The sequence below is a fragment of the Ambystoma mexicanum genome, chromosome 2q (genome assembly GCF_040938575.1).
Source record: "Ambystoma mexicanum isolate Mex_15411 chromosome 2q, UKY_AmexF1_1, whole genome shotgun sequence".
NCBI classification, from domain to species: domain Eukaryota; kingdom Metazoa; phylum Chordata; class Amphibia; order Caudata; family Ambystomatidae; genus Ambystoma; species Ambystoma mexicanum.
This window is the reverse complement of record NC_090924.1, coordinates 79,419,433-79,446,853: the sequence shown is the minus strand read 5'-3', so window position 1 is coordinate 79,446,853 and position 27,421 is coordinate 79,419,433. Positions and strand designations below refer to the sequence as shown.

The window sequence follows — 27,421 nt, the reverse complement described above, 5'->3', positions numbered from 1 at the left end:
CCATATGGTCCGGTCCGTCATGTTCCTGCAAAACTCGCAGTCCTTCTCCACGTGCGTTTTGTCTTCATGGAGGCAATAGAGGCATCTCGAATGCTCATCATCCTTGAACACATTCTGCAAATTGCATCCAGGGCAGTTCCTGAACAGCTTGCCGGGCGTCGAGCATCCCTTGTCCTGGGCCATGTCCACGAGGTAGGCCTCAGAAACTTCTGGAATCCTCCAAGAAGCGTAACTCGATGAAAACTTCACCCTTGAGGGGCGCAGAAAATTCCAAAACGAGTCCCTGTTGATCGGAAGTAGAAACGGTGGAGCTTGAGGTTCGATTTAACCGAAAAAATTAGATAAATCTCCTGAAAAAGCGAAAACGCAGTAAAAGCTTGAGAGCTATAGAAGGACTCCCCCCAACACTTGAACGTGCGGTAAAAATCTGAGGATGGCTGCCAGGGGCGCGGCTTAGGGAGAGGGAAGTCATTGGCTGGGGGCAGTATGACCCAGAGACCAGTGATTGCTTACTCCTAAGAGAGACAGATCAGAAACAAAACTGATACTGATTTTTTCTTTACCGAGGATTCCCAGCCTGACGACGGGGAAAATTCATGAGCATGTGAATCCATGCCAGACCCCATGCTGAAGAACTGGAAAGCAACTTCTGCTCTGAACTCCTCAAACCACCAACCCTAGGAAAACCGGGATCACCAGATTTGGAACTCAATCCTATCTAGTTAGAGGTGTTCCGTGCAGAGGTTGTTTTTGGTTTCAGATTTGAAACTGCCTAGAAGCAGTTCTAATCTCCCTGAGGCAGTGTGGTTCCAGGAATGCACCACCGAGACACTGCATGATAAAAGGTGTTAGGGAGTTTTACTAATGTCAACCTAGAGAAGACTAGAGAAGACTCACTCTTAGATAAACAGGAATCCAATTCTTAGATTTGGCCTGAACCACCCAAAGGGTTTGGTTGTGATGGCTGAGCAACCAGGGTTAATCTAGGAGGGAGAAGGGATGTAGGTAAGTAAAAAGAACTTGGGGAACACCTATAGTCAATAATACACCCATACACTGGAGTATTATTATTAAAATACATTATTTATTAGAAATACTAAGGCAACTAACACAATTTTATAATCACAAGTAAGTAACCCGATTCACATTCACCTATTCGCATTCATACAGGAAGACATTTAAGCATTACTCAAGGTAATAGACTTTAGATAAACACAAGTCAGAGTAGTAAATCAATTCTTGTGAGCAACATTAAGTTACCCAACACAGATACTGGTAAGTACTTTCTAAGAAGCCTATACATTAAGACTTCCAACCCTATCCGAGTCAGAGGCGGCACTGGTGAAACAGGGCCCCTGGACAGCAAAACAAAGAAAGACGAGTGCCTACAAATTAACATGTTTCTTCTATGTTGAAGGTAAAGAAAATGTTTAGCTAAAAATGGTATCTCAGGGAGATTAGGTAGAAACCCTGAAGGATTGTAGACCAAAGGACCAGCGTCCTTAATCCTAGGAGAACAATGCTGGGTTGTTACCCCAAAGGGTCTCAGAAAATTCAGGAGTCCGATTTCACACAGCAAGCATCCAGGTGAGTACCTACGAGCGTGACAGTACCTTTTCTTGAAGAAAGAAGACAGTTCTACCGGTGAGGCGACAGGAGCTCCTTCCTGTTCGGATTCTTGCCTTAGAGGCTGAACGAACTTTTGGCAGGACAAGACGGTCAGCTTCTTTGGAGGAGACACCCAGCAGATCTTCACGATACTGGCCTGTTGGGACTCAATACAGGCTCTGGTTTAGTGGTGGTTGGTGCACAGCCGACTTCTCTCCGTTTCTCAGTCCCTGACTTTGAAGGGGAGATGTCTTAAAGTGGGAGAGAGTCAATGGAGGTCCAGCAGGATACCCACAAAGTTCCAGTGGGAACAGCGTTTCAGGAGGCGATACACAGCAGATTGGTCCAGGTCCCAAGGGTATTGGAATATTGCAGCCCAAAATGGTTGCAGCTCTTCAGGGGACGGCTCAGAATGCAGGTTGTCTCGAGACTGGTGGGTCTCACCAGCTAGGGGAGGAAGTTGTCCGGTCCAGACCTTCCCTGTCAATCAAAAGAGGAGGATAGAGCTGTAGCGGTCACTCCGCAATCCTTTGCAGTCACTGGCTGCTGTCGTCCTTCCTCTGATTTTTTGTTCCATGGGTCGACTCTTGCTTGCTCCAGGACCCTTGCCTTTATGCAGGAAAAACCTCTGGAACATCCAATCAACATTCAGGCCATGCATGTAAATCTTGGGGTTGGCTTTTCTTGGAGGACAGCCAGCCTCCCAGTTTGAACTGTATCCAGGCAGCCACACTGCAGGACAAAGACCAGGGGAGTTTCAGACTCCTCCCCCACTTCCTGTCCTTTCAGGAACTCGGAGCCATGGCAGGCTTTCACAAGGCAGCCCGCCAAAGACAAAAAAACAGTCAAGACGTCCCCTCCCCAAAACCCCACCCAGCACGGCAGAAGGCAGCTCATGAAAGGACACATTATTGTAAGGAAGGCATGGTATCAACAGTAAGACAGACGAGTGATCACAGTTCAAGGCTGTTTATTGAACTTCAACAAGAGTGTGATTGATAAACGGCCATCTAATCCTAAATCTACAGATGAGAGCAAGGTACGACCATCAAATAATAATAGCCCAGTCCTAGTGGTGTCTTAGGGGCTATACTAAAAAACCTATTGCCAACCCTTACCTATAAATACAAATAGTGCGGGGATAATGTTCATGGAAAAGAAAAGTGTTCACAAATATGATATGTCAGTATGTTCAGGCCGTTGGCCTCCCTTTTCCGGGCTCAGATCCTTTTACACAATGTTCGTAGGACATTATCTCTCGGGTGACTTACGGTTCACCCCGGACCCCCCTCAGCCGGACTAAGATCCACTTCCTAACAATTAGTCTGCCTCAGGCGGGTTCGGAACAATTTCAGTTAGCATCAACTATATGAGACTTTCGAATGCGCACAGGGTTTGGCTTGACCTGTTGCAGGACTACTTCGATTTCACAATTCCTTTTTACATTTCAGTTGGATACCTAACAGAGACTTTCGAATGAGCACCCACGTGGCGCCGGACCACTCTGTTCATGGTATCGGTCTTGGCTTCAAAGGTTCTGTCACTCATCTGTTTATATTTGCGTTGCTTGTCACTTCCCTCCTTGCAACCCTCTTCGGTCTTGCTGTCTTTCTCCTTGTATTAAACTGCATTCTTGGAACTGCTGCTTCCTCGTGTGCATCACCTTGCTCAGAGTGCACTTTCGTACTCCACCTTTTATCCCTGTGGGGAAGTGTGATGGAAGTCAGGTGTGCGTGTCTAATGATCAGTAATTTCCCGGCCCTGCCTGAACATTGTATTGGGACATGTAAGGTATACAGCTCAGTGTTAGTCCATTTTCTCTCACGGTGAGCTGTGTGTGAGAAAGTGCGTCGGTAAAGGGGGAGAGGTATTGAGTTCCTAAGTATCCTACCTGGTAGGATGGGGAAAAGGTGTACCAGGGAAGGGGATACCGCGTCTCGCTGTTCGGTGTAAAGAGATGGAAAAGATGACCTTCCCAAGTTTTACTATAAATGACTATATCGTCAATATAAACTCCACAGAAATCGGAGTAGGGCTGTAATATTCTGTCCTTAAGTCATTGGAAAGTGGCTGGAGTCCTGTGTAAGCCAAAAGGGAGGACTTTGAACTGCAACAACCCCAGTGGTCTCTGGAAAGCTGTCTTTTCCTCATCAGGTCCATACACTGGGACCTGCAAGTACCCCTTGGTTCAGTCTGAGGTTGATAGACAAGTGGCATTTCCGAGTTTATCAATCAGGTCGTCGATGCGTTGGCATGGGATAGGCATCTAAATCAGAAATGGCATTAACTTGGCGGAAGTCTCTGCAAAACCTCCAGGCATTGAAATCGGAAATGGCATTAACTTGGCGGAAATCTATGCAAAACCTCCAGAACTGGTCAGGTTTTGTGACCAATAATATAGGGGAGGACCAGGGGCTTGGAGAGGGTTCGATAATTTTTTCTCTTAAGCTTTTATTCACTTCCTCAACCACTTTTTACAGGCTTCCGGGAGTCTATATGGATTCAGATGGACCACTTGTCCCTTGGGTGTTCTAATGTAGTGATAAGTGCCTTTCACTCTTCCTGGTTTCACCAAGAATACATCAGGAAATGCTACAACTAAATCCTTTAAATGTTGTTGTCATTTATTAGATAACTTTGAATTAATTCCTCAAGAGCCATCTATTTCCTTGTGTACCAAACAGGATAGTATTGTGGCAATGGTGCAGATGGGTTTTCCTTCCACTCTTACGAGATTTAGGCGATATAGATGGATCTTTTGTTTCCTGTCAGGTTGTGCTACCTTATAAGTACAGGTTCCTGTTCGTTCCAATATTTCATATGGCCCATGCCAGTTAGAGAAGTTTATTTTCTGAGGTATGCAAGAGGACCAATACCTTTTGTCCTATGGAAAAAGATCTTAGTTTACCTTTTTGTCATGGGTGGACTTTTGTTGGATTTGGGCTTTATCCATAAAAGAATGGACTAGATTTCGAACAAGTCCCAAATGCTCTCGCAATCTGGTAGTGGTTTGCAAAAGGGTAATGGGCGTCTTCTCTTTTTTCCCCAGCTCTCCCGGAGCATGTCCAGGACATCTCTAGGTTCTCTACCATAAAGTAGTTCAGAGGGAGAGAATCCAGTGGATGATGGAGGAGTTTTCCTTACTGCAAACAGTGCCCAGGGGAATGATACAGTCCCAGTCCTTCCCATCCTTATCTACCAAATTTCTTAGGATCATTTTGAGTGTTTTGTTGAATCTTTCTACCAATACGTCTGTTTGGGGAGGGTAAATTGAAGTTCGTAAGGTGGTAATATGGAGCAGCTCCTTGACTTCACCCATGAGCTTGCTCATGAAATTGGATCCTTGATCCGTCAGGATTTCCTTAGGAAAACCAAACCTGGAAAAATATGGCAGGAGGTGCTGTGTGGTGTTCCACATAGGGAATGCCTAGTCTAGATTACCTAGTCTAGATGTTTCTATTCGTCCAATGATGTCAATCCCAATCCTTGAAAAAGGGACTTCTATTATTGGTAAAGGACTCAGAGGAGCAGGCAATGGGATGAGAGTACTGGTTTTCTGACATATTTCACATGTTTGAATAAAGGTTTTTATATCAGCATGGATACCTGGCCAGTACAACTTCCCACTGATGTGCCAGGGTCTTGGTTTGCCCCAAATGTCCCACTGTCAGATGGGACTGCGCAATCTCTAGTACGATCTTCCGTGGGGTTCTGGGATTACTAACAGAGTTTTACTTAGGCCTTCTGTGGATGTTTCTTTTCTATACAGCAATCCTTGATTTAGGAAGAAAAAAATAAAAGAAGACAACCCTTCTCTACTACCTCTCCTTCAGAAATTGCTTGTAAAAAAGCCTCAGCGAGGGCTGGGTCATTTCGCTGGGCGAAGGCTAGGTCGGGAAACATGGTCTCTTTGCCTATCAAAGTCTTTTGATTCAGAGGGCCTGATACAACAAAACAAACAAAAAGTTATTTTCCTCTTACAAGTTCTCAATTCAGGCGATTCACTATTCACCCCCAGATCCCCCCTCTTCCGGGCTCAGATCCTCTTTCACAATGTTCATAGGCTATTTTCTCTCCGTTGACTCGCGGTTAACCCCGGATACCCCTCAGCCGGGCTCAGATACACCACTTAATACAATTTGTCTCCCTAAGCCGGGTTCGGACCAATTTCATTTAGCATCAACTATCAGAGATTTTCGAATGTGCACAGGGTTTGTCTTGACTCGTTACAGGATCACTTTGATTTCACAATTACTTTTTACATTTGCCACATTTCAGTTGGATACCTAACAGAGACCTTCGAATGATGACCCACGTGGTGCTGGACCACTGTTTACGGAATCTGTTTTGGCTCCAAAAGTTCTGTCATTCATCTGCTGTTTAATTATATTTGTGTCGCTTGACACACTGTTATCTTAAGTTTTCTCTATACAATGTTGTCGCTTGCAACCTTGGCTTTCGGTCTGGTATCAGTCTCCCCAACTCACCGGCTGACTTTACTGGCGCTGCTTTGTTGTCGGAGCCAAGTGTAACTCTCACCTCGTATCCACGGGGACATCACACAGCCTGTTCTGACCTCTTACGACCTCGAACCCTTCCCTGGAGTCTACTCGACTGAAGACTGGGCCTGAAACACAGGATTGTTAGAGTTTAACTCCCTATTGTCTCTGTGTGCTTGAACCCCTTCTTCCCCGGGGTCCAACCCTTCCCTTTGATGCAGAGCTCACTTTGTTTTCTTGGAAAGTGTGCTCTCCGTACTGCTTTCAGCGCAGGGGCGCGTTGGTTGATGCGGGCTCGTTGCTGCCTAGTTACTTCACTGGCAAGAGTCCGACAGGTAAATATAATGAGTCTTTTGAACAGTTCTCTAACTTCGTTCCTTTCCTTCCTTAGATGATGGCCGGCATCCGGGGATGGCGACGTGCAGCTGAGATGAAGGTGCTGAAGGTGAGTGAGAGCGCGATGCGACCATTTTGTATTTGTATTGAACTGAGTTCTTTTTCTGTGTCTTTTAGGTGCCGCAACGTTTTCAGCGTGGATGCCGGTTGTGAAGAAATGCGGTGAGTAAGCGCGGTATGCGGCGCCTCGAGATGTTTCCACGCTAACCAGCAGTGTCTTTTCCCTCTTGCAGATGAATGAGAAGTTCCGGAGACAGATTTCCCCCCAGAGCGGCTGGGATTCAGGTAAGCGTTTGAAGCTCGTACAGTCTTTAAAAATAAGCGAAGATTTGCTGAATGCTTGCTAATGCCTTTTTTCTGTTCTTTTCCCTTTTCCTTAGGAAGCGGCGTGCCGGGATTGGAATGACACCGCCGAAGATGCCCGCAGAACAGAAGAAGCGATGAATGATGGGCAGAAGCGCTGCAAGGTAAGGCTGTTCCTAACGGTGTAACGGTGTTCTTGCAGGAGCTGAGCGCAGAAGAAAGATGCAGGCCTACTGGAGACCGATCCGAACACGGTGAGTGTCACGCTGCAGGTGAAGAAAACACAAAGCACGTTTCTCAGCCTGGGCGTGGCTTAAATAGTCTCTGGGTATCCCAGGTGTCTCTGGGCTGAACCACACCCAAAAGACTAGACTGCACATGCAGTTCTGGAAACCGAAATATGTGGGGGCATCCATCTTGTCCCCATCAAAGCACTACAAGTCCAATCCCCAATGTTATCCTATGGGAGTGAGTGAGTCTGGTGCCACAAGTGCCAAGTCTGACTCCAAGGTGGTCTTTGGAGGGTTGGATCATGTAGGTGATCGTGGCCTGGCTCCAGCCTGACATCTTGGAGGGCTGGGGACATGAGGGGCAGGAATCATGACACCAAGGACAGTTCCTGTTACGCTCACCTGGTCTCTGCGGAGGCGTTGGGGCACGGTTGCAGCCCTCCCAGGGGTTCGATCACCCCGTCCAGTCTTTCCCGTCTGCGAATAGGCTTTGAGCTGCGGTAATTGGTGACACTGCTCCTGCGTGGATATGAGAAAACATGAGTGCACTGATGAGTGCACTGATCAGCGACTATTGTGCCTCTCAAACCCTTCTACCCAAGGTGCGATTTCTGTGCGCATGTACCGGCCCATAGGGCTCACCTGTTAATTATTGATGGTAAGCTCTCCGTCCTGCTACTTCTGGCAGGGGCGCTCGTCGATGGGATCTAGTTCCTTCACTAATCCCTTGTAAGTAATAGTCCAGTCCCGCTGTGACTATGCTTCTCTTTTCTCTTTCCCTTTCCCTTTCCATTTTCTCTCTGCCTCTTCTCGTTTTCTGTCTTGGTATTATTGCTCTCAATGTTGCTGTTAATTCCTGAATAACGTTTTATCTTCTGTTTTCTTCCCAATAGGGGGAAATGTGGTTCAAAAACAGCTGTGGGGGTGCGGAATGCGGCCAGGAAGAAGATGGTTAAAACCGCAATATACGACAACAGGTGAGTGATGGTTTAAGGCAAAGCGCAAGGTTAGGTGGTAGCGCGACCTAAACTAATTGTTAAGTATCTAACTTTCCCTTTCGTTCTTACTTGCATGTGCTGCTGTCGCTGACCAAGCGCATTGTGTTGCGGTGCTAAGATGAAGATTTCAGCGTCCCAGAAGATTTGAAGATGAACTGCGGTGCCAGGATGATGTCCGCGTTCCGGAAGGCTTGAAGATGAACTGCGGTGTCAAGAAGATGTCAACGTTGCTTTGGAAAAGAATTCCAGGATCAACGAAGAGGCGCACAGGTGAGGGCAGGTTCTCCAATTGGTAAGTATGAAAGCAGGAAGCAGGATTTCCAAAGGTAAGCTTAATCCCAGGCGGCAGTGAGCGTTACGCTGCATGGAAGTGTAGAATAACGCGAAGGGTCTGCCACAGGGATCAGAGCCGCTTATATAGCTGTGATCGTAGGCACGGCCACTAGGCCTGGCTTGTCTGCCACACCCTGCCGCTCCTAGAGAGTCAGCACATGCAAGACAACCCAATAGCAGCAGCAGCCACACCCAAGAGTACATGTGGGGCTGCTTTAGTGATGAAGTTCCCATGTTAAATACACCTTGCACCCAAAATGAGGTATTACGTCCAAAATAAAAGCATTCTTGTCCCAAGTAAATGTTCTTGCTTATTTGATATTCATGAGCCTGGCACCATAGGCGCCAGGACTGTGTCCATCCAGGGTCCCTGTGTATGTGGCCCTTGAATGTCTGTGTTCTTGGCCCAATGACCATGATAGCACTCCCCCCTCTCAAGGGTCGTCCTCCTCCCGGTCCTGGTTTGGTGCGATTATTGCGGTGGAACTGCCTGATTAAACGTGGTGCATGGACGTGTTCACTGGGTTCCCAAGTTCGGTCTTGAGGTCCGTAACCTTTCCAGTCTATAAGGCAATACAATTTGGACCAAACCACCTTGGAGTCCAGGATGGATTTAACTTCATACTGCGGTTCCCTATCTAGTAATTTGGGCTCTGGTGGAGGGCGAATCTGTGCATTTGGTTTCATTGGTTTGAGGAGAGAGACATGAAATACTGGGTAAATATTTATGTGTGATGGTAACTAATTTCATGGCGGCAGGGTTGATTATTGCTTTGATAGTATAGGGGCCCAAATATCTGGGGCGGAAGGCCCTTGGTCCTTTCAACAGTATTCATCTGGATGCTAACCAGACTTTATCCCCAATCTGGTAATCAGGAGCTTCTTTTCGGTGCCGATCAGCAAACAGTTTTTGTCTTTCGTTGGCCTTAGTCAAATGTTCTGTCGCTTCCTCAAGAACCTGAGTGATGGTTTTATGCAAGGTTTTTATTGCTGGCATTTCCAAAGTATTGGGTGGATCAAATACTGTTTTCTGCCGATGTCTTCCATGCACAGTATAGAATGGAGCTTGCCCAGTACTCGTGTGAACAGAGTTGTTGTATGCATACTCGGCTACCCAGAGTATGTTTTTCCAGGAGTCCTCGGAGTGCTGTAACATACACCTTAAATACTGCTCTAACGTCAGATTAGTTCGTTCGGTTTGCCCATTAGTTTGAGGGTGATGGCTTGTGGACAACAGGAGGTCAATGTTGTCCATTGTACAACACCATCTCCAAAAGGCGGAAACAAATTGAGTTCCACGATCCGATATTAATATTGACGGAAATCCATGCAATCGGACAATTTGTTCTAGAAACACAGTAGCAAGAGTCGATGCAGTTGGGAGTCCCTTCAGAGGGATGAAATGGGCCATTTTGGAGAATAAATCCACAATGACTAAGATGGGGTTGTAACCATTGCAAGGAGGAAGATCCGTAATAAAGTCCATTGACAGAGTATGCCAAGGTGCTGGTGGTACCATCGAGAGATGTAGTAAGTCAGCAGGGTTTTGTTTCTGAGACTTGGGTTGTGCGCAGACACCACAGGTTGCAATAAACTGGGCAATGTCTTTTCTCCAAGTTGGTCACAAGTAATTTTGCTTTATCTTAGCCTGAGTTTTGGCTATTCCTGGATGACCTTCCACTAATGAATCATGATAGTTCGTGATGATTTGATTTTGCAGTTTCTTATCCTGGGTATATAAGCGTCCTTGAAAATACGGTAGATTGATGGTGTACCGGTTTCCCTTTAAAAGCCATTCCTGTTGCGTTGACCGATTCATCTGAATTGCAAACTGGTTTTTAAGTCATCTACACACATGGTGGCGACGATCTTGGTTTGGATTCGTTCTTCGGGAATGATGCCCACGGGATCGGATGTTGTAAAAGCCCCTTTTTCTTCACTCATGCGTGATAGTGCGTCTGCCTTTCCATTCCGTACTCCAGGTCTATAGGTGATAAAGTCATATTCTGCAGAAAAGAGAGCCCAACGAAGTTGATGCAAGGATTGTGCTTTGGCAGTCTTCAAATATTGTAAGTTACGGTGGTCCGTGATGATGGTGACAGTGTGTCTTGCCCCAAGAAGATGTCTCCATGCCTTGAATGCTGCTTTAATCGCCAGTAATTCCTTATCCGTGATTGCATAGTTCAATTCGGGGGCAGAGAACTTGAGAGACCAGAATGCAACAGGATGTAACTGTCCTGTTCCGGGTTCCGTTGGGACAATACCGCTCCCATTGCTATGTTTGAAGCATCTGTTTCAACCACGTATGGCAGATCTAGTCAATGCTGTCGAAGAACTGGTGCTGTGGTAAATGCTAGTTTCAGCTTCCGAAAGACTTCTTCAGCTTCTGTGGACCAATGGAATTTCTTGTTCTTTCTCAGTAGGGAATTAATTAGGTGTACGATTTGTGAGAACCCTGGTATAAATCGACAATAGAAATTAGCGAATCCGAGCACACTTTGTACTCCTTTCGTGGATGTTGGTGAAGGCCATTGGAGGATTGCGTCCACCTTTCGCGTGTCCATATGTACACCCTGTGGCGTGAGCATGAAACCGAGAAGTTCGGCATCAGTCACATGGAAGAATTGTTTTTCCAGCTTGGCATACAACTGGTGTTGTCGAAGCTTCTCTAGAACTTCCCGGACAGGACCAACATGTTCTTCCTAGGAATTTGAGTAGATGAGACTGTCATCTATGTAGACAAGTGCGCAAACATCCAATAGTTCACGGAGCACGTCATTCATAAAGAAATGGAATGCCGCGGGGGCGATACATAACCCGAAGGGCATGACCTGGTATTCGAAGAGGCCATTTCGAGCGAAAGGCCGTCTTCCACTCGTCTCCTTTTTTGACTCTCACAAGATGGTAGGCCCCTTGTAAATCCAGCTTTGTATAAATCTGAGCACGTTTCACCTGATCCAGGAGTTCTGGTATATGTGGTAAGGGGTAACTTTTTTTTACTGTGATCTGATTGCTTGCTCTGTAGTCAATACAGCTTCTTAAATACCCCTCCTTTTTTGGCACGAAGAGGGGCTAGGAAGCAGGGGACTTGGATGGACGGATAAAACCGTTTGCCAGGTACTGATCCAGTTAAGTTCTAAGATGTTTGTTTTCCTGCTCAGTTAGAGCGTAAATCCGGCTGCAGGCAATCTGGGATGCGGGTACAAAGTCTATTTGGCAATCGTAGGGTCTGTGCGGGGGCAAAATGTTGGCTTGCTCTTTTTGGAAGACATCCTGGTAATCCATTTATTCAAGTGGTAAAGAGCCAGTGAGGCCCAGCACGATTCCTTTCTTTGGTTTCAGGTTGGCAACGTCTTTGTTGCAACAGGTGTCGGCACATTCTTGAGGAAAGGTCAGAACTCGTTTTCGCCAGTCGAACCTAGGATTATGGGTCTCCAGCCAAGGCATTCCCAATATCTTCTGGAACTGAGGAGGACCAATGAGATCGAAGTTAATGTCCTCTTGATGCCCGTCCTGCAACAGAAGCTTGACTTTCTCGGTGTATTGTGTCACCGATGACAGCTGAGAACCATCCACTGCTGTGATACTTTCCGATTTCTGCTTTTGTTGTAGAGGAAGGCCTATTCGGATAGCCAGATTTTGGTCAATGTAGTTACCCACAGCTCCACTGTCAATGTACGCCTCCAAGGCATGTATCTTTGACGGTTGCTTGTGATTAACCAAAAGTACCAGAAGGACTATATGTGAGGTCTGCACAGATTCCTTTTTCTCGCTCGACAAGTGGACCCCTACGCTTGTCGGGCATTGGAGTTTCCAGAGTCCTGTACTACTACTTCGTCATTTTTGTCCGTTGCTCCAACTATTTCCTTGGGTGGTTTTACCGGGCATTCAGTCAGCAAGTGACCTGCTTTACCACAATATAAGCAGAGCTGTTGCTGCCTTCTTTCTCTCTTTCCGCCTTGTTAAGAGGACTCCGTAAACCACTGATATGCATTGGTTCCGACTGTTCGTGTGGTTTGGTCTGGTTCTCACGGGGTTGCACATAAACTGACCTTCCCTCTGTTCTGGCTCGATCCATTTTCCTATTCTGCAACCTATGATCGAGTTGCACTGTCTGGTCTATTAGTCCGCACACCCCTCTGGTGGGTTCACAACTTGAGCCAACACATCCTTAAGTTCTCCACATAACCCTCGATAAAAGAGCACAGTTCTCTTTTCCTCTGGCCAGTTGGTCTGGGCTATGAGACGATTGAAGGTTGCAATTTAGGTAAATAGATCTTGATTCCCCTGTCTGATTGACAACAATGTGTTGTCCAGAGCTTGTCCTTGAGTATGTCGGGCAAACAATTTCTCCATCTCATGCTGAAAATCCCCAAAGGTCTGAAGCAAACTATCATCTTGAGTGACCAATGGTATTAACCAGTCCGCCACGTTGCCTCCTAGATATGAGAGTATGAATGCAACTTTGGCTTGATCGTTAGGAAAGGCTCCTGTTCTGCATAAGAAATGAAGGCGACATTGGTTCATGAATATGGCAAACTTGTTTGCATCGCCGAAGAAGCGTTCAGGCGGGGCTAAAGGCACTGTTCCTGGAAGGACCACCTGAACCGGTGTTGATTGCTGTGGTGTGGAAGAATGGGCTATCCCCGGCAAGGGAACCTGCCCGGCTTGGGCTTGTAGCATCTGTCTTGCCAAGTCGTCGATTCTTTCTCAAACTACAATAAGATCCCTCCTTAATGCACTGGCTTCCTGCCTTGAAGCATGTAGTTCAGCCCGTAATTCCTCTAGTAATTGGGCCAATAGGTCTGTCTCTGAAGTTTCCATAACACCCAGGCAGAGTCTCGTAGAGGCTTCGCGTTCTGTTACGCTCACCTGGTCTGTGCGTAGGTGTTGGGGCACGGTTGCAGCCCTCCCAGGAGTTAGATCACCCCGTCCGGTCTTTCCCTCTGCGAATAAGCTGTGAACGGCGGTAATTGGTGACACTGCTCCAGCAGTGATATGAGAAAACGTGAGTGCACTGAACGGTGACTATTGTGCCTCTCAAACCCTTCTACCCAAGGTGTGATTTCTGTGGGCATGTACCGGCCCATAGGGCTCACCATGGTAAGCTCTCTGTCCTGCTACTTCCGGCAGGGGCGCTTGTTGATGGAATCTAGTTCCTTCACTGACCCCTGGTAATTAATAGTCCAGTCCAGCTGCGACTATGCTTCTCCTCTTGTCTCTTTCCCTTTCTGTTTTCTCTTTGCCTCTTCTCGTTTTCTGTCTTGGTTTTATTGCTCTCAATATTGCTGTTAATTCCTGAATAATGTTTTCTCTTCTGGTTTCTTCCCAATAGGTGGAAATGCAGTTCAAAAACAGCTGTGGGGCACGGAATGCGGCCAGGAAGATGGTTGAAACCGCAATGTCCGACAACAGGTGAGTGATGGTTTAAGGCAAAGAGCAAGGTTTGGTGGTAGCGTGACCTTAAACTAATTGTCTTTTAAGTGCCCAACCTTCCCTTTCGTTCTTACTTGCAGGTGCTGCTGTCGCTGGTGAAGCACGTCGTACTGTGGTGCCAAGATGAAGATTACAGCGTCCCAGAAGATTTGAAGATTAGCTGCGGTGCCAGGATGAAGCTGTCCACGTTCCGGAAGGCTTGAAGATGAACTGCGGTGTCAAGAAGAAAATGTCAACGTTCCGGAAGCTTTGGAGAAGAATGTCAGGATCAACGAAGACGTGCACAGGTGAGGTCAGGTTCTCCAGTTGATAATTATGAAAGCAGGAAGCAGGATTTCCAAAGGCAAGTTTAATCGCAGGCGGCAGTGAGCGTTACGCTGCATGGAAGTGCAGAATAACACGAAGCGTCTGCCTCAGGGATCGGAGCAGCTTAAATAGCTGTGATCGTGGGCACGCCCACTAGGCCTGGCTTGCCTGCCACACCCTGCCACTCCTAGAGAGTCATTATATGCAAGGCAACCCAATAGCAGCAGCAGCCACACCCAAGAGTACACGTGGGGCTGCTTGAGTGATGGAAGTTCCCATGTTAAATACACCTTGCATCCAAAATGAGGTATTACTTCCAAAATAAAACCATTCTTGTCCCAAGTAAATGTTCTTGCTTATTTGTTATTCATGAGCCTGGCGCCAAAGGCGCCAGGACTGTGTCCATCCGGGGACCCTGTGTATGTAGCCCTTGAATGTCTGTTCTTGGCCCGATGAAAATGACAGTACCACAGCGGCAGATGATCCTCCCCGCCTTGGCTATCGACGCGGGAGAGCCTCGGGTACCTTCGACACAATGCAGGTTTCTTCAGCTTTGATTCCGGGTCTTATGTTTCTTATTTTCGAAGGCTCATGAAAGTAACGGTCTTTCTCTGAAAAGGTCAAGGTCACTTCCCTCTTTGCCACCCTATTCAGTCTTGCAGTCTTTCTCCTTGTATTAAACTGGCATCTTGGAACTGCTGCTTCCTCGTGTGTTTCACCTTGCTCAGAATGTGCTTTCATGCTCTGCCTTTTATCCATGTGGGGAAGTGTGATGGAAGTCAGGTGTGTAATGATCAGTGATTGCCTGACCCTGGCACTAAAACAAACAATAAGATGGACTACCCCTCTCTTTATCCCAACTGTGTAGTACAGGACAATGCACGGTGCACCGCTATTAATACTTCGAGCGGTCAAACAGCTCGACAAAACGAAATATTAGATTTGCAAATAAATACATTTATTAATACAGAAAAAATATAAACCCTCAGTATAAAACACAGGATAAAACAAAAGACCGTCGATGTAACAGAGGGTAGATCAGTGACTAACACTCATAGAGCAAATCAATATGTCAGAGGGTAATCAGAACAAATCATGAAAACATTTGTATTGGACAAATCTCTCTACAAAATGACAAAACACAGTTATTGCTGTCTGTATTTTTTAGGTTATGGCACTTGTCTTTCTAACACCTAAAGTGAGTCGCACAATGTTTTCTGGAAGAAACTTCATAGGGTTTTCCACAGGGATACATGAAGCATGATCCTAGCGCTTCATAAAAAGTCGACATCGGCCTACAAAGTTCATCCTACTCTCCCTAGAGCTGTTGGTTAGAGATGTATAGAGGCCTTCTTCAGGACTAACAAATTGCTTCTATTCGGAAAATCAATCCCAACCCAAACGGTCTAGTGGTCGTTTCTACACTACAAGAAATACATAAATAAACTAATATCAGAAAAACATTTAAAAATAACAAAAGTTAGATGTCTTGTGGAGGTGATTGACAGGGCAAAAAGACTCAATGATGCCCAATTTGTGCACTGACCTGCAAAACAAATACTCTGGGACTTCAGATTTTGAAGGCCGACCCTTTTATTGGTTTCTAATCTTCTCAGGGGCCTGAAGGGTTACCTACAATTAAGGCAGATTTAATTTAACCTTTGGTTTTATATGATACATTATTTGCCTAGCACATGGTCTAGTAAATAGCTCTAACTCACCTGCAGTGTTGTGTCAACAACACGTTTGGCGATGGCTCTTCTTGGTATTTTTCTTATTCGTTGTAAGAAATCCAGTTTTTATTTTGATCTGCCACTATACCAGTGTGCTAAGTTTATGCACCGTCTCCGATCTGTTAAAAAGTGAAATAGGTTATACTCCACTTGCTCACAAAAGTGAGATGGCACTAGCTGGAGCTTTACTCTGAACCTTTCAAAAACCTAGTGTTAGGTTCAGACTGTTTATACCACTACAAGACCTTTTGAGAAGAAAGGTCATCTTTATTACCCAAAACCGGCTCGCATTTTTAGCTGTGTTTTTTCAGGGTGTGCTTCCACAAAGCAGAGGTATGTGCTGGCTTTTGCTCACACATATATAAGGCTATTCATTAACTTTCGTACTATTCATGATTGCTTACCGTCTCAGAACTGTGATGCTGCTGCCATGTGCTAACAATCTTGCAGTTAAACTTCTATAAACAGAAGTCATGCTCAGGGTGCAGTAGATTTTACAACACATCACATCCTTCACTGAATGTGTGTATAAACGGTTGTGAAATATAAGGACACACCTTTTTGGTCAATTCAGAATAACGATATACGTCATCCATTAATCAAGACAACTAACTTTGGTTAATTTGAAATGTTAACCTGATGTTTCGGTTTTTTATGTATTTCTTGTAGTGTGGAAACGACCACTAGGCTGTTGGGATTGATTTTCCAAATAGAAGCAATTTGTTCATCGTGAAGAAGGCCTCTATAACATCTCTAAACAGCACTAGGGAGAGTGCAGTACGGACTTTGTAGGCCGAAACATATGTCGACTTTTTATGAAGCGCTAAGATCATGCTTCATGTATCCCTGTGGAAAACCCTATGAAGGGTCTTCCAGAAAACATTGTGTGACTCACTTTAGGTGTTAGACAGACAAGTGCCATAACCTAAAAACACAGACAGTGAACTGTGTTTTGCAATTTTGTTGAGATTTTTCTCCAATACAAATGTTTATGATTTTTTCTGATTACCCTCTGACATATTGATTTGCTCTATGAGTGTTAGTCACTGATCTACCCTCTGTTACATCTATGCTCTTTTGTTTTATCATGTGTTTTATACTGAGTTTTTTTTAAATTTTTTTTTGAGTATTAATAAATTGATTTCTTTGTAAACCTAGCATTAGTCTTGCAGAGCGGTTTGTCCGCTAGAAGTATTAATAGCGGTGCAACATGCATTGTCCTGTGCTACACAGTTGGGATAAAGAGGGGGGTGAGTCAATTTTGTTGTTTGTTTAGTGCCAGATTCCTCTCCCCTGTTACAAGATTGACCCCCCCACCCCAGAACAAAAAATAGGGAGTACCCAATTTTTTCTTGACCATAGCCTGACCCTGCCGGACAGTTGTATTGGGACATGTCCGATATATGGCTCGGGTGTTAGTCCATTTTCTCTCACAGTGAGCTGTCCTTGAGAAAGTGTGTCTGAAAATGGGTGCGGGAGGCTGAGTTCCCAAGTATCCTACCTGGTAGGATAGGGAAAAGGTGTTACAGGGAAGGGGATACCGCGTTTCGCTGTTCCACTTCCACTCCCCAAAGACCGCTCATCCAGGTGATCTTCCCGCACTGGTCCACCCCCAGGAACTGGATATAAAAGCGATGGCTGTGTCCTGGCCACCTGGATGACAGATTCCTGTGGACTGGCGGGTGAGACACTTTAAGGTTTCTCACATTATCGAGAGTTGGCAAAAAAAAAAAGAAGACAGGCTCAATTTTAGTACAATTGTGGCCCATGTGTCCTTTACCGCATCTGCGACAGCAGCCTGCGTATAAGGTTCACTAAAAATAGGTAGAAAACATCCACTGCCCCAGTATCTTAGAGCCACTATCTTACATGCTAAATGCACAGCAGCTCCACTATTCAGAGCCCTGGCGACACTACTCTATGCATCTGCGCACTCCATAATGGAGCCTTGAAATGCTTCACTGCATATATGTGAAACTGCTAGAACACTGCCTATGACCATACTAAACGCTCTATTACTACCAGTTCACAGGAATGTCGATTACTCTGATACTACTGGTAATTGCCCTTTTGCTCATACGGATGTTACTAATAACGGCCTACCCAACTCTGGGCGGCCTGTTTGCAACCGTAGTCCCTCATGAAGACCTATTACCTCTAACCAACATTGCTAATTACTAGATAGTAATCGCTATCACTGCACACAACTACCTGCCTGCTATTCCCGGCCTATCACCTCCGTATACTCAAATGCGTCAACTAGCCTATATATTTAGTCATAACTATGTATTCCCACACTTATTTGTTCACCACTGCCTTACATGAACCAGTCCTCAAAGTGACTCGCTCACCAAGCTTCAGCATGCTCACTAAAGCCTTTAGCCAAATTATTTGCTTATCATTACTTATTTGAGTGTCGCACTTTGCCTTGCTAGACACCACACACAGGCCCTTGGGGACTCGCCCTCAACAACACCACCAGACCTGCCCAACAATATGACAACTAAACAGCCTCTAGCTAGGGATGACTCTATACACCGAATCTTGGGTAACCCCTGTTCAACGGAATTTACGAATACTCACCTTAGAGCTAGAGTAGCAAAAAATACATGAGCCACCTAGAAGCTTGCTACCCATCTCGATAGGAAGAAGTACACCTAAAACTTTGCCTGGCCTAATGCTTGCAAGTACCGAGTTAGCAAATAACCGCCCTCCTAAGACAAAAAGTTGCACAGTCCAGCACTTGAACCCTAAAGACCAACTAGCTTCTCACCCAGCAACTACAGCTCCTACTAGCCCGCCTATCAAAGGAGCTCTAATAAATTCTAGATCCCTAGTGGCTCATGCCACAGAGATTGCCGACCTGATTCTGAGGGATAACCTAGACTTCCTCGCCATCACTGAGACATGGTTACACACCGCAGCAGGCCTTATGCTTATGCTAGCAGTCCCAGATGACTATACTATCTTGAGACAAGACAGACAAGGAACTAGAGGAGGAAGTATTGCGATTATCTGCAAATGCAGTCTCGCTATGAGATTAGCCCCCCCCTTACGATATTCAATTGTGTGAAGCACTGTCAAAGTACCTTTGATTAACTCTCAAACCCTCATCATACACCTGATATATCGCCCCCCAGGCCCAATCGGGACATTTGAGGATGACATTAACACGATCCTAGCTAATAACCTCAAAAGCTCAACCAAGTATTACTATTAGGTGACCTTAATCTGGGTTTCAATGACCCCTCGGATCTGCCTGCCCTGGCAACAGCAAATACTCTAGCAGAATTAGGCTTCACCCAAAGAAGCACAACCCCCACCCACAACAAAGGTAGAATACTAGATTGGGTGGCAGGCCTGGACCGACCACTACCTACTCTCATTTACACTCTCCACCAATAGACCTCTGCCCGCTCCTGCCCCTATGGCTCCACCCACACTTAACAGAAATAAAACGAGTATCACAGCGGATGGGCTTATCCCTGCCTTACTCCCTACCCTTAATGCACTTCCTGACAGCGCTGACCCAGAGAGTCTGGTTGAAGAGTTTAACAAAATTATGGCCTCTTCCTTGGACCAGATCGCCCCCTTTAAACTGAAGGCCAAGTAAGCCAAAAAACCATCTGAACAAATTGTTCACACCCTTCCTAAAAAACCTAAGACAACAAAAAAGAAATTGCGAGGCTGCCTGGAAATTACTACCCTCGGAAGCCAACAAATTAAAGCTCACCACCTCTCATCCCTAAATGAAATCTGCCTACCTAAGCGAGCATCCTACGACACTCTGATCTCCCAAGCTAACTCCAACATGAAAGAATTATTTACTATTCTCAAAGAATTGGAGACCCCCCGTCGCTATACCAGACACCTGTAACAAAGACAGAAAATGGAGCTCAGACATCCAACATGCACTTGTTAATAAGGTATCTACCTTACAAAATAGAATAGCCCAAAAAAAAAGACTCTTTAAAGAACCTACCATCTCCCAAAATAACTGGCAACACAGCCGAAGCCCAACCCACCCGATTCAACTTCTCCAAAGTATCTATCCTCGAGGTGGAAAGAGTCATTCTGTCCCTCAAACCATCCAATTGTCAGGGCGACCATTGCCCTGCACAGTTCATTAAGGATGCGGCTAGAGACCGATCACCCTTCATATGCAAGCTTATCAACGCCTCCTTTACCACCAGCACTATACCTACTAACCTCAAACAATCATGGGTACTTCCACTCCCAAAAAAAAAAAAAAAACAACGTTAGATCCCTCAACACCTACCAACTACAGGCCAATCACAACAGTCCAATTTCTTCTAAAAATATTACATAAGGTGGCCTACACGCAGATACAAAAATATTTGGAATTACACCACCTACTAGGAGCTAGAACATCAGGTTTCCGCCCACAACATGGAACGGAGACTGCCCTCATTGATCTCAAGACCCAAGTTGATGAGCATAGAGAGAGAGAGCGGCAAATCAGCCTTGCTCCTCCTCCTGGACCTCTCAGCTGCGTTCGATCTGGTGGATCATACAATATTATGTAACCATCTCGACACAGGAGCACACATCTCTAAGGACGCTGTAACCTGGATTAGATCTTTCTTAAGTGGCAGAACTACGAAGGTTTTCTCGCCTTTTGCAGCTGCAGACCCCATACCCTTGACTTGCGGCGTTCCACAGGGATCGTGCGTCTCACCCACACTGTACAACATATTTACAAGCCCCTTTTCGATGATCTGGACCATCTTGGTATCATCTACACTAACTATGCAGATGATACCCAGATCCTCCTCCCACTTTCATGGGATCATGCCAAGGATTTGGCCTTGGAGAATAGAGTGTACATCATCATCATCATCATCATCATCATCCAGGCATGGATGGCCACGCATGGTCTATGCCTGAATGATGATCAAACAGAACTCATCATCCTGGGTACCCGTACTAACTTTAAAAAACTGGGACCTGACTACTCCTCATTCATAATCGACGGCAACCGCAATAAGGTAGCACAGGAGGTAAAAACATTAGGTTTTTATCTCGATTCTACGCTCTCATTCTCCAAACAGGTCAACACGCTAGCATCCTCTACGGCCTATACGTGCAAACTTATAAGAACAGGTAAGCCACTTCTCTCCAATAACAGCTGTACCATTCATCCAGAGCACTCATCCTGTCCCGCTTGGATTATTGCAACGCCCTGTACATAGGCTCCAATAAATCCATCATTAGAAGAATCCAAACCCTACAAAACAATGCGCTTAGAGCAGCATTAGGCATTTCCAAAAGAAACCACATTTCTGAGAGTAGACGACAGAATAATTGGCTCCAAACCAATGACAAAATCCTCCTAAAAACATTGTCGCTTACCCATAAATCTCTTAATAACGCCACCCCTACCTACCTCTTTGAGAGATTCCACAAACAGAAATCCATAAGACCCACCAGATTAGCAAACAGGGACCGCTTTTCCATCCCTAAATTTCAACTATCAACGATTGGAGGTAACAGTTTTCCTGTTAAAGCAGCTTAACTATGGAACTCCTTGCCTCCTACACTGAGAATAGACCAGTACTATCTTAACGTTAGAACCAAAACCAGCCATCCTGTGGCTGAAAGCCAATGACCATTAACTCACATGTTATCAATTGAATTGTAACTAACAACGCCCACCCCATGTTTGCAACCCTTACCTGGTGTTTCGTGTATATAACATTTGTAAATATTTGTAAGTATTTTTAAATTTTGCCATTTTAAGAAATGGATTTGACTTCATGATTTAACATATGCCTGTAATATCTGTAAATAGCAACTTATCCTGCTCTGTAATTAATGTTTTATACTTTTGACTCTCTGTAACTAAGCTTTGCATTGTCTTGTAACTGTTGCGCCCCGATACCTCTGGGTCTGGCGTGCATTATAAATAATAAACATAAACAAACACAAACTCAGATGAACTTGCCACTACAACTAGAAAGTTACAGAAGTGGAAAAAGGGATACAGTGTATCCCCTCAGCATTCTACATAAGGTGGGGTGTGCAGATTACACAAAATAAAAAAGGTAGGATAAAAAGTATCCCTCTATCCTTGGAAACAGTAGTCACCACAAGGAAAATAAAAAGGGCAGCTCAAAGAGCTCACATCAACAAAGCACAGAAAGTGCTGCGTGCCGCAATAGTAAATTGGAGAAAAGCAACCAAAAGGGTCGAAAAACGTTCCCAAGAATAAAATAAAAGACGGAGTGAGTAAGGAAAATGGTTCCCACTCACTCAGGATAACTCACCAAAAATCCAAGAGTTCAGCAAAAAGTGCTTGGGGCTCTCAGGTGTAGAGAATCATGCATAAAAATGAAATTCTACATAATAAACGGTGTCCACTGTGACTCCCACGCCGAAGGACGACACACGGAGACTACAGGTGTGGTGAGCTCGCAAGGTGACTCCCGGTCAGGGAGGCTTCGATCTAGACTCCAAACAAGCCCCTTTTAATGCTGGCGAAAAGATGCTGCAGGCGATCAGGTTTCTTTCCCATGACCAAATTATCTGTGTCAGGCCTTCACACAAGACTGTATACAGTACAGCAGTGATGCCCTTCTAATGGATGGTCAGTCCGTATGATGCTCTAGGGATGCTTCCCAAATCTCCGGACAGCAGTATGGCAGGTTAGGTCCACCAGCCTGGGGTAGGAAGACCCCTATTGAAGATCGCTGATAGCAGAAAAGTCTTTGGCAATATTTGTTCATCAGCAGCAGTCCTTTAGCTCCCTTGTGCGTGGTCTTGGATGCAGTGGCTGGCATCCATAATGGGTCTAGACCCCACTCTTATCCTAAATCTGGGTTGGCGGCTGCCCAGGTTCCCCAATGGTAACAATTTGCACCAATGAACCAGGCAGAGGCTATTCAATCATGGACAGCCAGCGGCCGAACATCTGGCAGCAACAAACATACACATGCTGTAAAGTGCATTGCGACAATCCCTATCCCAGGTCCAACCAGTGCTAGGCATATAAAGCACCGACTGAGAATCCAGGGCTGAATCGCCCATAAGTGCGTTAACGCATTTGTTTCGCACCACCAAGGTCAGGTAGACAGCTAAAACGCAAGGACATGTCTTGTACCATGAGGCCCATTCTCGGAGTATAGGCTGCTTGGGCACTGGAAAAGAGTAAACATGGTTGAAAGCCACCAGCCTGTCCTGGGCACATCCCAGAAGTAACAACAATGTGGAACATAAAACGAAAAAGGGAACCAAATAATCCCTGAAAACTTTGCAGAAGGCAGCTTGTGTTATAATGTAAAACAAAGGGAAACGTAACACAGAAAATAAATCCCCCTGTACGACCAGCCTTAAGGACTGATCATTGCTCTAAAAGCAGCCAGAATTACAATTTCATAACATATATGCTAGGGGTGCAAATTAAATTAACGGAGGGAAAGTTGCAAAAAGTGACATTTCCCCCAAAATAAGATCTTTGGGCAGGAAATGTCCTGATCATCAAGCTGCATGGACTTTCTGCCACTGAAAGCCACCTCTTACTTTTATATATGCATAATATGTGACACGTTCAGTAGCATACCATATTAACTACTGCAGAAAAGCAGCTGTTCAAAAAGCCAGACTTGGCAGAGATTACTTACATCATCATCCAGGGTCTCATCATCCAACTCCTCTAATTGAGACTGGTTGTACCTGAACTGGATTCTGTTCAAAACCTCTGTCAGCAACCGAACCAGAGCATCTTCGTACCTGATCGATGAAAGAAGATGTCTTACCAAAAGCGTCATGCAAGATTGTGTACATGAAATACTCTGAGTAATCAGCCTTATAGTATTCTGGCAAAGCTAATCTTTCAGGCTGCGACTATTCCATATTGTTAAATTGCAAGGAGATTATGTGTCCTAGGAGCATGTGCCCCAAGTCTTCATGTGCTCAGCAACCACTGGAAATCTTTTTTCTACATAGTTTAGCACGACCTCCAACAGTCTTTTTTTAGGAATGGATTAAAAGCAAAGCACATGTGAGAATGCTGAAAAGACTGAACACTCCGATTTCAGGGTGTCTACTGTCCAAAAGAGGGGAAGATCACTGGGAAATGCTGGTTTAAGAACACTCTTATAATCATACATGCAGTAATCCTTCACGAAATATGGAGGGCCCATTAACCAAGAAATGAAAATCCTTCAAACATTTTCGAAATCAGCTCTGGGGGGAGGATTTTGGGAGGGCACCCTATTATGGTGAACGGGGAAGACACAGAGGTTAGCCAAACCCAATCAAGGTAAGGTAGCAGAGCAGTGAAGATTACTCTCAGAAGGGGTGTGAGAATGGTCTAGGGCTACAAGTCCACAAAGAGCAACATCAATCATTTTAGTTAGATGGGTTTGAATATACAAATGCAAGTTTATTAGGCCTTTAAAATACACACTAAGCATGTATAACCTTTAGTCAAATACAGTCGCACAAAGCCGTTATAAAACAGATATATATATATTCACGAATACGAGAAATAGAATAGCACGTGATTCAATGACCAGTGTAACACAGGCAAGTACTACTATGCTTTGGAAGTAGAAAGAACTCCAGAATAATCATAGAACAGCTCCCCTAGCTTGCATCAAGTCCTAGCTTGCATCAAGTCCAACCCTCTTGGGGCCTCGGTCAATTTCTCAAATCTGGCCAGATTTCAGGAGGCCACCCTGGTTATAGGGAACAGGGGAACTCAGAGGTTAGCCAAACCCAATCAAAGTAAGCATAGAAAGTTTTCAAGTGAGTTGGTGCTGTCAGGGGTCCACAATGAGTCCACACAGCGAAGCACACTATAATTCTGCTTAGATAGGTAAGAACAAAAACACTATTATAGGCCCTAAACACATTGGAAAAATGAAACAAGCAGGTAGTGGCCGCTGGTGGCTTTGAAAGGAGGTGGGATGTACATTTCGCCAGGCGAATTTGGGAGCGAGCAAGCGCAGTGAGCGAGCCCAACCCACACCAAGGCAATTGCAGGGGAGGGGGTGTTTGTGCAGGTGTGGAGGGTGTTCTCCCCCTGTGAACATTTTGGAAAAAGGTCTTCCAAAATGTGCTATTTACTGTCCAGACCCACACAAATATGACCTAAACAGCATAAAGTTTTAGGTACTAATGGTGGTACATTATTCTTACGTTTGCAAGTGTGATGAAGTACAGATACGGAGGAATGGCATATGAGGAGGGACACAGCCTGTAGGTGTTTGGTTATGTGCCCACCGATTGACTGCCCATGCCATGCTAATCCCCTATGGCAATTCCCACCCGTTCTTGCCCCCCCTGCCCAAGACACCTTATGGGAAGGCTTCTCTTTGAGCTTGATTTCATCAAGCCTTACCATCAAACTTTGCAGTGGAAGTGCCTGCGAGTATTTTCTAAAAGCAGTCATCTGAGAGTTAATGACTTAATTGGAGTTTTAAACCCACTACTGGTATAATAAAAATGCCTTACCAGGTCTGCCTTCAGCCACTCGATTTATAAGCACTCTGCATGCCCTTCACAGAAGTCCAGCTAAAAACAAGCATTTGCAAAGCCAACAGTTTTGGCTTGTGGAGACATATTAGGTATTTTCCAGGTACTGCTATTAGATGCCCAGATACTCGCACCATGTTGCACCTGGTAACATCAATGGCCAGTTAATAACTATGGTTATGCTTGGCAAGTGCCTTCCCCATGCATGCACAAAAGTCCAAGCTGTTGGCATTGCCAACACTTGTTTTCAATGCATGGTCACAGAGTGCCTGCCCCAACGCCCAATGTTTGGGGGAATTTACCTGCCAGCTGTGAAAGGTGAGGCTCCCATTATATGTCAAAGTTTACATAAAAAAGACGAGGACCCTGCATTCATAGACCAATCCTACAATAAGTGAGTTTGTAACCTGCGGAGGTTGTTGAAGCCCCTGCATTTAAGTGGACACATGCACCTCAGAATCTGCCTACATTGCACATTAGGCTACATGCGACAACAAAAGCCATGCGCCCGAAAGTCTGAACGCCCCGAGGACAGATAGTATTTGTTGGCAGGAAATTTAACGTGCCACTTTGCAGGTCACCCGACCCCTATGGTGCTTGAAGCTGCTGTAAGTTCCAGGCTGCACAGTATGCTCTCATCACACCAGATGGCTCTAATCGCCCCCCGGAAACCTGTGATTGCAGCACTGATGTCCATCGTCATATTGTAACAGAAATATACAGTGTTGTAAGTGCACAGCTATAGGCCACATACGACATGCCACTTCTCTTCACATGCACATCCATCAAAATTGTACTCCATTTTTCCACAAGAAAAGCAGCCATACCAGAGGAGAATCACTTTGTAGAGAGGGTGCCTGCAATTATAGCCCTCTCCTGTGCCACTGCTGTGTCTTGCATATCAATAGCCCTAAAGATGGGAGTGGTTAATACGGTCAATGTGTATGTCTGGGAAAAATCAATGTCCAGGACAGAGCAGCTGTGGGGTATGGGGTGAAAACAATGCCTGGGGTAGGCCGGCCCTGCATCAAACCTCGGCTCGGAGCATGGCCTACTACCCGCACTCAGCCTAGTTTTCCAATGGCGTCAACATCGGCTAGGCCATGTATTCCACAGGCAAGGCTCCATTTCGGAGCCCTGACCTGGGGAATGCAGGGCCTAGTCGTGGACACTATTGGAAAACTGGGCCGCTTTCGGTCTGGGAACTCTGCTGCTGGGAATGAAGGCCGGGCCGGGAACACAGTAGTAGTAAAGTTAAAGTTCACTTACCAGAGGAGTTGGCAAAGCAAAGTTGTGCTGCACGTGGGCCACCTTGTTCTCTGGGCGGCACGCTGGCACCGCACGTGTGCGCCCATCACCTAACCCCATGAATGTCATTAAACAGCAAATGTACATTCAGTAAACTTGGTGGTCAGATGATCAGCGACACACACAGACTGCGCTGTTTGAGCACAGATCAATACTGGAGGCCCCCCCCCTCTTGTGCCCCAGCAGCAACCGAGATTATGAATGGTTTATGTAAAGTGCCTGGAGCTACGAGTTCCATGCATTTTACACTAAACAACATTCATAAAACAGGACGTGCCAGTGAAGTCCTGGTGGCAGGCCCAGCTACTAAGACTTCAAGACGCAACGTTAGGCTGGCAGAGCAGCATTCATTATTTGAACAGCCACCACGCTGCGCAAAAACGAATATGATGCAGAGAACTGTCAAGTGAACACAGTGTTATCTGCTTGGGTGGGTGGTGGGGGGCGGCGCCGCACAGCCCTAAGTAAGCGGCTGCCACTGCAAGCAGGTAATATTACACAAAACTCGGTTATTAAGTTATAAAAATATATATACATTCACCTTCGGTTTCTAGAAATGCATACAGTTCACCGGAAAGGAAGGCAAGTAATGATGCAGTAAGGAAAACCAGTACACAAGAATAATACCCTCCCTAACTTTAGAAGTCCAACCCCTATGTTGAATGGGGCTTTGAGAACAAAAAGAAAAAAAAAAACAAAAGGTTCTTCTCAGGAGAGGGGACAAAGGTAGGAAAGGTTCTTGTGGTAGTGAAAATTTTTCCAGAAGACTTCTC

The 27,421-nt window shown here is 45.5% G+C and overlaps 1 protein-coding gene across 2 annotated transcripts in view; it reads right to left on the bottom strand.

The window, feature by feature from the left end:
- XPO6 (exportin 6) overlaps nt 1-27,421 on the bottom strand; it is a 1,073,945-nt gene that overhangs the window by 514,312 nt on the left and 532,212 nt on the right. For both annotated transcript variants that reach the window (XM_069646882.1, XM_069646883.1), the window contains exon 10: nt 23,483-23,591. In XM_069646882.1, coding sequence (XP_069502983.1) covers nt 23,483-23,591 — 109 coding nt within the window. The remainder of the gene's footprint in view (nt 1-23,482; nt 23,592-27,421) is intronic.